Source organism: Eurosta solidaginis, chromosome 2 (genome assembly GCF_040869045.1).
Source record: "Eurosta solidaginis isolate ZX-2024a chromosome 2, ASM4086904v1, whole genome shotgun sequence".
Classification (NCBI taxonomy): domain Eukaryota; kingdom Metazoa; phylum Arthropoda; class Insecta; order Diptera; family Tephritidae; genus Eurosta; species Eurosta solidaginis.
The window spans coordinates 44,592,276-44,605,689 of NC_090320.1; the positions used below are offsets into that span (position 1 = coordinate 44,592,276).

Genomic DNA, 13,414 nt, shown 5'->3' on the forward strand with positions numbered 1-13,414 from the left:
CCATAACGCTGTCACCGCCATAGTGTTTTATTAACAAACGGACGTAATTGTTACGCACAATGGTGGAATATGGGCTAGAATTTGTTGTTATGAATGCATAAACAAAAGAAAGCCAAAGTGGTAAAGTTAAAATTAAGAGTGCGTTTAAACGAATATGTACCACTGTATATCCGGAAATTACCATCAACAACGATAACATTGGCAAAACCTTTGGACAGTTTCTATATCGCTGCAGAGCATCAACAACAACACAATTCGCATGATTATGTGTTTTTTTAAATACATTTTTCCAACTTCTCATGCAACTGAAATTGATTTCAAAATTTATAAGTAGTATTGCTCTTTAGTTAAAGAATTATTAATTTCACAATCAGTTTTTTATTGATTTTGAGATAATGCAAAACAAGTTGCGCAACAACCGTATACAACAAAGTTTCAATTCTTCTTTACATGCAACCCTGCGTTTGTCCAGTTTACTTAAATATCTTTTTCTTAAATTTATTTAAATTTTGTTTTTTTCAGCTTTATCAACTAATTTTCTTAAAAATTTAATCGAAACTGAAATTGATTTCAAAATTGATCAATGTCAAGACGCCTTTAAGAAAAAATTTAAATTAAATTTCTTGAAAAGTTCAGCCAATATTGCTCTGCATGACGAGAATAAAGCAAATTTGCATTTACTTATATGTAAATATAAACATAAATATATTTGTATATGTAAACATTTTGTAAGTGTTTGAGTGTACACTCAAAACCGCTTCCAAGCTACTGAGTTCAAAGCCGAAAACATGTATTTAATGTGTTGAGAAGCTGAAGACTGCTCCTAGTCGTGGCTGGTCTGCGATCGCTGAGTGTGGGTTAGGATTTTAAAAGAAGTGAACAAAAATTTTAACAGAAAACAAAAATAAATAAAAAAGATAATAAAACAGGTATGGCAAAAAGCATATAAAAATTGTGAAAACATTTAAAATAAATAATTTAGATAATAAAAATTAAAAGCAAAACCAAATGTGTGACAAAAATTTTAATGATTAAATTTTAGTGTGGTATATATAAAAAGAAATGAACAAGTAATAATTACATAAAAAAAACATCTGCAAAATACAAAATTTGCCACACATGCAAAACCAAGTTTTTTTTCAATCATAATACCAAACACGTTATTATTTAGAATCAATTGTTCTGTGTTATATTTACGTGCTACAATAAATAAAAATTTTTAAAACAATTGTTAATGTTAATTTAAATTCTACATGTGTTCACAAGCCGAATGAAATGCTTGCAACAAATTGATATTTTACTTGATAAAAAACTTTATTTCAATTTAATTTGTGAAATTTATTTGACATATGTATAGCGATTATGACTTTTTTGTGATGTTTTGAGCAGGGCTGCATACTACCATAAATATCAGAAATAAAGAAAAATGTTTTTTTTGTTTCAATAGTTTTGCGTTTTTGTTTTTCAATAAAAATATTTTTTGCGAAAAATTTTTTTGTTTTCTCTGATTTTTGTTGAAAAAAATCTAAATTCCTTCAATTGCCAAAATCAAAAAAAATTCTTTTTAACTGTTTCTGGTAAAAATTAATTGTTTGCACAAAAGAAATGGTCATTAAATGAAAAAAAAAAAAAATACTTTTAAAATATGTTAAGAAAAGGATATAAAATTTCTTTAATAAAGATTAAAAAAAAAATGTGTAGCCTTTTTTCTGTAAAATAAATCTGCTTAACAAAAATTAAGTATTTTGAAATTAAAAAGTGTTTTTTATTATTTTCTGCTTTTTTTAACTTAACATTTTTTTAAATTCAAATATTTTTTGTTTTATGCTAACGTTGTTTTTATGAGTTTTCTATCAGAAAAGTTTTTTGTTCGATGAAAAACTAAATTGCTTCAATTGCCAAAGCTAAAAAAAAGAAATTTATTTAAAAAAGAAAAAAAATTTTAATTCTATTTCTATTGAAAAATTTATTTGTTTCCAAAAAAAGCTCTTTTGAAATGAAAAAAAGTTTATAAGTACTTTTTCTATAAAAAAATTGATTTGTTCAGCGAAAAGATACATGTTATGAAATAAAATTTTAAGTTAAACATTTGTTTAGTCTTTTTTCTGTAAAAAAATACTACGTTATACTTTTTGTCAAGTCCAACAATTGAAATAACATTTTATTTTTTTTTTTTTTTGTTAAAAGAAAAAAACAAATATTTTTTTTAAATAAACATTTTTAGTTGTTTTTCAACGAATTAAATGATTTATCCAACAACAACAAAAAAAAAATCCATCTGTCAAACGTAAAAAAAAATAAATCTTTGTGTTGAATAACAAAACAGAGAAAAAAATGTTCTCTTAAAAAAATAATTTTTGGCATTTTTATGCAAAAGGTGATTTTTCAACGAAAAAAAATTTTCTACTTACTATTCTAAAAACAAAATACAATTTTTCAAATTTAGAAAAATTAAAAAATAACAATAATTATCATTAGAAAAAATTATTGTTCTGGCCTTGAGCTCGAATCGAACCTTGATAAAAACCGATAAAAACAAAAACAATTGTTAATAAACCATGAGCACTTGGGAATGTCAAACAAAGTAATTGACAATAAACAAAAATCCAGCATTATCAGTGATTTCCACCAGATGGCGCAACACTGAATAAATATAGTTGGTAAAAGGAATAGAAGTAGCAAATTTTCCAGTCAAACAAACCACCGCTGTATAGCTAAATGGTTAGCGCAGCGTGCCTAAAGCGTACTGATGATGAAGGCTTAGCACCCTTCGAAATGGATCTATCTGCGCAGCTATGGCAGGTTGTCTGAAAAATTTCCTACTTACTATTCCAAAAACAAAATACAATTTTTCAAATTTAGATAAATAAAAAAAATTTATATAAAAAAATCTGAGGTACTTACAACTCTGAAGTTGGAAGGAAAATTGTCTGCCAAAAATAAATTGTTCTTTTCTATTTTTATGCAAAAGGTGATTTTTCAACGAAAATAAAAAAAAAAAAAAATTTTTATTAAAAAAGTGTTTAACTACTTACAACACTGAAATACACAACATACAATCCGTGTATGTTATTTGTGCTGATTGGTCAGTTCAGCTAGAATTCATTGAAAACGTATTTAAGGCAATTTTTATTTTCACTTATTTAATGCGTCTCGAGCATTAAAAAAAAAAGAATTAAGTAATATTACCTTTTCGAAATTATTATTTGTTCAAAAAAATATTATTTCTTTCAACAAAATAAATATTTAAACAATTTTATGGAAAAAATTATTTTTTCGTCGAAAACAATACCTTTAATGTCAAAAAGAAATTTTGTATAAAAACTTATTTTATATAAAACAAATATTTTTAATAATATTTTTTTATAAGGAAATTGAACTAAAAAAGCACACTGAAAAATCGAGCAACTGTGTGCAGCTTTAATTTATTTGGTTTAATTAACAAAAAACTATTTTGCTTTTCTTCAAAAAAAAAAAGATACTTGTTCAAAGAAAATAAATTTTTTGTCAGACAAATTTTGAAACTTTTCAATGAAAATAATAATTTGTGCCAAATACCACAAAAAAAAATATGTGTCAAGTACCAAAAAATAAAAATATTTAATAAAAAAAATTAAAGGAAAAATTTTTTTCTTTGGAAAAATAATAGTTTTACGAAAAAACTATAAAGTATGTAATTAAAACTGATTTAAATAAACACGTTTGTCAAATATCAATATTTGTTTATGATTACGACTTTTTCAGGGAAGAAATAATATTTGTCAAATTTTGCGATTTTCCGGTCAATTTATTTATAACATTTACTAATGCTTACTTAGGCTCTTTTGACCATTAGCGTTTGGTGCAAATAAAAACAAACTCATTTCACCATTCCAACCCGACGTTTCGCTAGTCTAACTAGCTTTTTCAAGGGCGATCTGTGTATTTTAAGAACAAAAAGCAATACATTAATATAAAAAGCAGAAAAGGCATAAGTGCGTAACTTTTCAATATTAGTAATCACAGTGTTACATACAAACAAATATCACAAAACAAGAGGCAAAAAACACTTTGAATAATATAACACGATTTACATATATAGAAAACTCACATAATTGAACAATTTAAACAAATTTGGTAGAACTAAAATTATTTTCGGTACCATTCCATAGTGGTATCATTGTCATACTAAAACGAATTAATGTTAGATTAGATTAATGTTTGCTGCTGCCTACACCCTCTGTCGCTAACATTAATTCGTTTTAGTATGACAATGATACCACTATGGAATGGTACCGAAAATAATTTTAGTTCTACCAAATTTGTTTAAATAGTTCAATTATGTAAGTTTTCTATATAAATCGTGTTATATGTGTGTTTTTTGCCTCTTTTTTTGTGATATTTGTTTGTATGTAATACTGTGATTACTAATATTGAAATGTTACGCACTTATGCCTTTTCTGTTTTTTATATTAATGTATTGCTTTTTGTTATTAAAATACACAGATCGCCCTTGAGAAAGCTAGAGAGACTTGCGAAACGTCGGGTTGGAATGGTGAAATAAGTTTGTTTTTATTTGCACCAAACGCTAATCGTCATAAGAGCCTAAGTAAGCTTTAGTAAATATTTGTCAAATTTCAAGAAAAAAGTCATAACAAATTGAATAACAATTGCTTACGGCTCATTAATTTTTAAAAATTTTGAACAAGTTTTTTTATTAAAAAATTATGATTTTTTCTGCAAAAATTTTAGAACTTGTTCGGAAAAATAATTGTTCTACGAAAAAATATTTGTCAAATATCAAAATAAAAGCCAAAATTTTGTATTAAAGAATTTTGTGAAATATCAATATCTTTTAAAACGAATAAAATTTTTTTTTTAATTTTTTTCGTTAAAAAACTTTTTTTTATAATTTTTTATATTTTTTTTTCGGTGAAATTAATTTTCTTTAATAATTTTTTTATTTGTAAAAATTATTTGCCAAATGGTACAAATACATTCCGTAGAATGCATAAATAAAAAAGTGACGGATTTTTTTATTAAACATTTTATTTTTCTACAGAAAAATTATTTGTTCCACGGCAAAATGCTTTTTTAAACCATCCAAAGGTCATAACATTTTTTAATTAGTAAACAAAAATTTATTATAGAAAACATCAAATTACAAAATAAAACTTTTAATAATTGGTTTTAGTTCAAACAAATTTTTTTATACACTTTTCTGTTTAAAACGTTGCATTATGCAGCCCTGATTTTAAATTATTTTAATAAGTGCAATTAATTTAAAAATAAAATTTGTTTTGTGTTTAATCAAATTCTGTTTTCCACATCTCACCTTGCAGCATAATTAAAATGGCGTTTTTAAAAGTTTGCGTGTTCGCCATTGTTGTCGGTAAGTGTAGACATCTACATACGTATGTACACATGTATGTTAATATTAGTGCGTATTTAAGTCAACTAACATTTGTATGCTTTTCATTTGCTATTTAAACCAATTAATTTTCTAATTACTGACCATAAATTGTGAAAATTAGTTTGATTTAGTTATTGACTACCGAAATGGCCAGAGGCTGAGAACAATTACATTTTACATCTGTCTGTATTTATGTGTTTTTATTGAGTGAGTCGTTTGTTTAGATGAGATGTTTGGCTCACTGATTTAAGAAATTTGCGCGGTGATTTTTATGACTATTGTGTTTTTTTAGTTAAAGCTACGATTGTCAAAGTATTAAAGTGAACAATCAAGTGTCATGCATTTTTTTTTTTTTTTGAGATCGATAGTGCTTTGGGCATATTAATGATTTTGGAAGTAATCCAATTGACAGTTTAGTGACACAATGCGAATAATGACTTTTTAATCACAGTGCATATTAGATATATTGCAACACATTTTGGTAGAAATTGTCATTACTGTAAGTAAGATGAATCAAACTGTCATACTGCCTTTTACTCGGAAAAGGAATCTCTCCATGTCAGAATCATTTCTGGGTGGCACCAAAATCAGATTTTCAATGGAAGCAAAAAAGGGGCTACACTGAAAAAATACCTCGTGTGCAATGCTGATATAGATGCTACCTTGAACAAAGCAAGAAGAGCTTTCTTTGCCTGCACTCGACTCTATTGCCAAAAATGGCCACACATGCTTCTTTAGTTTAGTGGCCAATAACCACGCAGAGAACAGTAGTAGCAAATTTAAGCAAACTGCATAGGCTAGTTTGCATTGGTATAACGCACTAATTGCCTTAGTGGGAAAACCTCCCTTCACTTTTCTAATATAGAAAGAACCAACACTTGCAGCACTAAAACTTCAAAATATTTCTGAGCTATAGAGCGGAGACATGACAGGGTATATGAAAATAATAAGAAAATTCATACGAAATCCCGTATTGCAACAACGTGATGCAATAGCCCCCAAGCTAATAATCTCACGTAATTTCGAGGTATCTTTTTGCGCACAGCAGTCTTTGGGAAACAAGAAATCATATACAGACTCTGGCTTAGAGATCTACGTTGGTTTACGGATGGATCGAAATCTGATGATAGAAGACGGAAGCCGAACTTCAAGAAATTGCTACCAATGGGATGCTATCCCACCATGCAATAGTAGTTTGCGCTAGAGAATGTCTACGAAAGAGGCTTATCCTCTAGGAGTATCCTTAGTATGACATGACAACAAGGCAGCCTTACTATGTGCCGTGCAGTCTTACACAATTACTTCTCAGCAACTGGATGAATGCATTGGAGTGCTAAATAATCTGGGAGCAAAAAAAAAAAGTCTTATTCAAATGGGTTTCCGGGCGTCAGGGACATGAAAGTAATGAATACGCAGTCTAACTAGTCAAGCAGGGTGCTTTAGCAGCATTCTATGGTACAGAGCCCTTCTGTTTACTAACAAATGCACACACTAGGGAAACCATTAGTAAATGGAAAACAAAGCAGATCAAACAACACCGCGTTGAATGCCCAGGGCAAAGAAAGGTAAACCAATTTATTCTCCCAGCAATGAAAGGAACAGCCATACTCATTAACCCAAGCAAAGATGACCTACGAACTCTCATTGGGTACTATGCGGTACACTGTAGTCTACGATACACAAATCTGTGGATTTTTTGAGCTGGAGGATCAAACGCCGGTTCATATTATCTACGAAAGCATTGCTCTGGCGAGGCAGAGACCTTGCCATCTAGTTGCAATGGCTCCTTAAACCCTTCGTGACATGAAGTAAAATACCTGAGGAGGTATTTAAATACATTAAAAGTCTCTAAATACAGTAATAGGTTAAAATGTCAAGCACAATAGATCAAAACAATAATAATAATTATATTATTATATTATTATTGTCGTCATTTATTTGGGCTACTTATACTATAATGTATCAAGATATAACTGTTTCCACTACAAACGGTTCTACGTGTCGCAATTACTTGGGTCATACCCAAGAGCAGGTTTTCTGTTTAAAAATGTTCCATACACCAGGTATGGTTTGCTGAACTGCGCCTCTGACACTATCAACGACTCATTACTGGCCGTCATTTTCACGACTTGAAGCGCTCAGATGGACTACCTATAAATAGTGATATCGTAGTCATCACGGTAGCAACTATGAGCCGCCCTTAAGTCTTTGTTTGGATTTGGCGTTCTAATTAGATCTGGATCATCTACATGGATTTGGGTTAATCTTCAGCAAGCCTTTTTAGGGAGCCTTCTAAGAAGTTTGTAGGCGATGTAATGAATAAAAAAAAAAATATTTTTATTTGTGAAATTGTCTCTATTATGCCAAACTCCTCCAACCCAATTTTAGTTTAATCTTCAAGTGAATACCAAATTAACAACATAAGCAAATTATAAAAAGTAAGGACAGAAATGTCTTCGGCTGTACCGAAGACTACATACCTTTCATAAATAGGGTTGAACAATAATCTTATCCCAATCGTAATATCTAAATAATCGGCTGTATAAGAAAGAAATATACATATTGTCAGGCCCGACGAGAGGGGAGGTGGAATGGGGGGATTCCCCTCGGGCCCGGGTTTTCTCAGGGGGCCTGCGATTTAGAGGTACTAAGATATTTTTTTTTAATTCAGGAGAGCCTTTAGTTGTTCCATGTTCAAATTTTAAGCCGAATATTGATCAACGAATATTGATCATGGTTTATTGCCTGGGCCTTGGAACAGTGAGGATACAATAAACACATCAAGCAAAGCTGTTTGTTTACATGAATCCGAAATCGTAAAGTTTTCGTGGTGACATTGATGAAGGTTCATCTTCAAAAAGTCTTCCAACAATACCAACAACTCTGTATCAAAGTCCAGATTATTTAAACGACTTCGATATCAGTACCGTGAATAATGAGTTTTTGCGATCTGAAGAAGTCAACGAAACAACTCGTCGAGGTCATCAAAAGTATCCTATTATTTTTCCACGTGATTTTCATCACGAGGCATTTCCTGCCTCATTGTTAAACAGAATCTTGCCAAATGGAGAGAAGGTGGAGCGTGACTGGTTAGTGTGGAGTGCCAGTAGCAATGCTTTTTATTGCCTACCATATCGTCTGTTAAGCACCAATACTTCAAATCGATCTAAAATTTGTAGTCCTTGCGGCTATTTGAAGTTCCAGTTATGGAAGAAGCTATACGATAAACTGCCATCACACGAAAATACTCAAGATCATATTAAATGTTATATTCAATGGCGATCTTTACAAAATCTAATTTAAACGGAGGCTACAATTGATATACTTATCAATAAACAGTTAACCACTGAAACTCAAAAGTGGAAAGAAATTTTATATAGAATTTTGGACACTATTTTATTTTTGGGTGAAAAAGGTCTAGCTTTCAAAGGCGAAAGTATATAAGTTAGGATTTTACTACATTAAATCCTTAAAAAAATATATTTTTTGTGGACACGAAGTCCGACTTTATTTGTTCACTTTCAAATTAGAACTAACTTTACAATTATTCTTAATTCTACTTTACGGCTAATTCTATATTTATATGTTTGTCAGGTCACGTTGCACTTGCATGTGCTGGGAATATTTGCCGGGTTTGTTGTAGCAGCGTCATCATATTTTGGTAGCGCGTGTGGTGTCGTTTGCCCATGGGAAACAATCAGGTTAAATGTTCGCATTGTCACTTGATATTGCTGTGATGCAATAATTTTGTTATTGCAACGTTTGTTGTGTTAACTTATATCTTGGTGAACGAAACAATGGACATTTTTTGGGCATCTAAGATCTCATAAGCCATTATGATCCGATACTTAGAGATAATTTGGAGAAAGTGAGCACAAATGTTTACAAGTTCAATATCTTTCCCCAGACATTCAGAACGAGTTTATAGGAATATGTGCAAAGCACGTGAGGGAAACTATATTAGATCAAAGCAAGAAAGCCAAGTATTTTGCTATTATCGTTGATGCTATGCCTGAAGCTAGTCACGTTGTCTACGTTCATTTTGCGCTAACTCCACTTCAATTCGAAAGCAACAAATTTTACAATTCAATAACGGGTTTTGGCTTTCGTGAATTGTAACCAAAAAACTGGTTGGAAATTCGCTGATCTAATTTGCCATACTCTAGGTAAACACGAAATCCCATTAAAAGATTGTCGTGCACAAGGGTACGATACCCGCACCAATATGAAAGAAGCTTACAACGGAGCACTACGTAACATTCTAGACAAAAACTCGAATGCTGATTACTCGCCTTGTGCAACCCACAGTCACAGTTTATGTGGTGTTGATGCTGCAGAATGTTATACGGCTGCAACTACTTTCTTCGGTGTTGTACAAAAATATTTTAATCCACAACGATGAGACATCCTCAAAAAAAAAAAAGTGTACCGAGCTCTCTTCATAGTCTTTCAGCCAAAAGCCAAAGTTGACTGCGAAAACATACGGCGATGTTATCGGCATTCTCAAGTACATCAACAAGTTCGAATGTATCTTGCTGTCCTCAATTTGTTTCAAAATACTGACTACCAGAAAGAACGTGGTCCTCCAAGCTAGAGCGAGTTTCAGGACTTGCCACGTTTTGTGTTGAATCCGTTTTGGTAAGACAGTTAAATTTTGATATTATTATAAAAAATTTTGCAGCGAAAAAGCAAAGCCACTCTTTCATATCCGAACTTTCAATATTGAAAAATTTTAATTTATAATCATCATTAAATTTATCAGAAATGCATTAAAATATTACCAAATAACTAGAAAAGATTATTTGAAACAATATGTGTGGTATGAAAGAGAATTTTATTTCTACGTTACAATAAAATAGTATAAATAGTAAATATTCTGTGTTGATTTTATTTTCAGATATTAGTCCAAAAATCATTTAGTTGATGTGGCAAAATTTTTTTTTGATGTAATCCATCAATAATGATTCATGAATGAGAGGTCATTAATTCAAATTAATCAAATGTATTAGTGGATTTTTATAGGGGGCCGTAAATTGTTTAGTCCCGGGCCCAAATTTTCTCTCTACGGCCCTGCATATAGTGAACAGATGTATGTACATACCTAAGCGATTTTTAAGATAAATATAAAATAAAAAATAGGAAGGTACTTTGTGTGAGGATGCAAAGTTTCACGTTTTTTGTGGTATGCATGAAAAAACTAAGACCATGAATCATTTATTTCAACAATATATAACGTAAGCGTAAGTATTTGATGAAATTTTAAGCTTCTAGCTGTTAAAATGGGGCAGAAATTACGAAAAGTTTCTTATCTGAACAATCGGTTATATGGTATATATACTATATGTATATACGACCGATTTCATAAATTTTTTAAAACAACAATATGCGCAATATACAAAAGCACATGGTGGAGTTTGAAGCTTCAATCTGATAAATCGAGGAAGATATGACAAAAATCCTCTTTTCTGAAAAATCGGTTGTATGGCGGATATATGCTATAGTGCTCCGATCTAGCCGATTTCGACAAGTATCTAATCGGACACCTACATATACACGCTCACAAAATTTTATTAATATATCTAAAAAATTGATGGACTAGTTTGCATACAAACAAACAGACGGACATGGCTAAATCAACTCAGCTCGTTATCGTGATCATTTCGGTATACTTATTGGTGGGTCTATCTCATTTCCTTTATGAATATAAAAATTAATATCTAAAAGACTTCTAAAGCATTTGCTAATACACATATGTCATACTTGTGCTACATTAGAAGAAGTTGATTAATGACATCTGACACTTCGCTGTCATTAACAGACAGCTTATCAAACCCTAAAGTGAAAGATGACAAACACTCAACAATTGTTTTTTCACTTCGAAAGTATTGCCATATTATTGTTGTCTCTTGCTGCTTATTAATGAAGCATTTTTTTTTGTTCAATGTACTCGACTATGGCTTCACTTAATGTCACACACAGCGTCTTTATCACAACAGTGACTTACATATGTGTGTAGCAACAACGCATTCCATACATGCAAAGATTAATTAGTTGATACAGAGGTGTCAAATTTAGATGCCTGAAAAGCTCTATCGGTTTAACCTTTCAGCTGCAAATAGTTTGTCAAAACTGAATACCGTTGCCTAGCAGTTAAGTGGTCGGCTGAGTTGTCTTAATTTAATGACAATAATAACTTGTCGCGTGCTGTTTAGCGGTTTGTCGCTTAGGCCTAGTTTTCATTATGGCATATATGTTGTCAAATGTTGTCAAAATAATGAAAACGGGCTGCCAAATAGTGTCAGTTGCGTTTGCAGTCAGGTTTGACAGCTCACTGTCAGACAAAATGGCAACAAAGTGAAAAATACCAATTAGATGCTTGAACCTGTATTTTGTTGTTTACTTTGGTATGTAATCAGATGCCGTAAGGCAACATCTCTGTGGTTGATCTGTTTGTTGAACATGAGATGACCTTAAAAGTGAAAGTATTTGTTTTTATACTCAGCGTGCTTTGCACACAGAGTATATTAACTTTGATTGGATAACGGTTGCCTGTACAGGTATAAAGGAATCGAGATAGATATAGACTTCCATATATCAAAATCATCAGTATCGAAAAAAAATTTGATTGACCCATGTCCGTCCGTCTGTCCGTTAACACGATAACTTAAGTAAATATTGAGATATCTGCACCAAATTTCGTACACGAGCTTATCTGCACCCAGAATAGATTGGTATTGAAAATCCGCGAAATCGGATGATAACCACGCCCACTTTTTATATATATAACATTTTGGAAAACACAAAAAACCTGATTATTTAGTAAATAATACACCTAGAATGCTGAAATTTGACATGTGGACTGATATTGAGGCTCTTGATAAAAATTTGAAAAAAAAAAAATTTTTTTTGAATGGGCGTGGCGCCGCCCACTTGTGATAAAATCAATTTTGCAAATATCATTAATCATAAATGAACGTAACAAAATTCGACAGAGAGGTTGCCTTTGCTATAAGGAATGCTTTGAAGTAAAATTAACGAAATCGGTTAAGGACCACGCAAACTTTTATATAAAATATTTTTAAAAGGGCCGTGGACGAATAAAATAACATATGTCTTTACATAAAAGAGCTTTATAACAATGGTATTTCATTTCTCAAGTGGATTTATAGCAACAAATAGAAAAAACCTTCACATTTTAAAAAATGGGAGTGGCACCGCCCCTTTTATGACTAAACAATTTTCTATGTTTCGGGAGCCATAACTCGAAGAAAAATTAACGGATCTTAATAAAATTGGGCGCACAAATTTTCCCTGTAGCAAGATATATTTCTAAAAAAAATGGACTAGATCGGTTAAAGACCACGCCCACTTTTATATAAAAGATTTTTAAAAGGGTCGTAGACGAAAATAATAAGCTATGTCTTAGCGAATTAGAGCTTTGTATCAATAGAATTTTACTTTCTAAATTGAATCATAACATTGAAAACACTTAAATTTGAAAAAATTGGTTTGCCACCGCCCCTTTTATGTCTAAGCAATTTCCAATGTTTCGAGAGCCATAACTGGAAGATAAATTTACATATATTAACAAAATTGGGTACACATATTTTCCTTATAGCAGAAAATATTTTTTGTTAAAACGGACGGGATCTGTTAAAGACCACGGCAACTTAGATATAAAACAACTTTAAAAGCTTTAAAAGGGTCGTAGACTAGAATAATAACCTATAACTTAGCTAAAAATAGTTTTGAATCGATGATATTTCACTTATCTAGTTTTATTGTAAGAGGAAATGGGGTGACATTTTTTTTTAACGGGCGGTGCCACGTGTTATGTAGAAAAGTAATTTATCTGAAATGAAATGTGCAATTGAAGCTCACGCTGAGTATATAATGTTCGGTTATACCCGAACTTAGACACCTTTACTTGTTGTTGTAAGCTTTAACCGCTTGAGCGGGTTTTCGTGTTAATGACTGTTTTACATATTTTGTTTACTCGACTTGTTCTAAGTCAATATTGAT

The 13,414-nt window shown here is 31.0% G+C and overlaps 1 protein-coding gene across 1 annotated transcript in view; it reads left to right on the forward strand.

Moving 5' to 3' along the window:
• Window positions 1–809: 809 nt before the first annotated feature.
• obst-B (obstructor-B) overlaps window positions 810–13,414 on the forward strand; it is a 77,945-nt gene continuing 65,340 nt past the window's right edge. Inside the window, exons 1-2 of the mRNA XM_067769458.1 lie at window positions 810–929; window positions 5,322–5,371. Coding sequence (XP_067625559.1) covers window positions 5,332–5,371 — 40 coding nt within the window. The 5' untranslated portion in view covers window positions 810–929; window positions 5,322–5,331. The remainder of the gene's footprint in view (window positions 930–5,321; window positions 5,372–13,414) is intronic.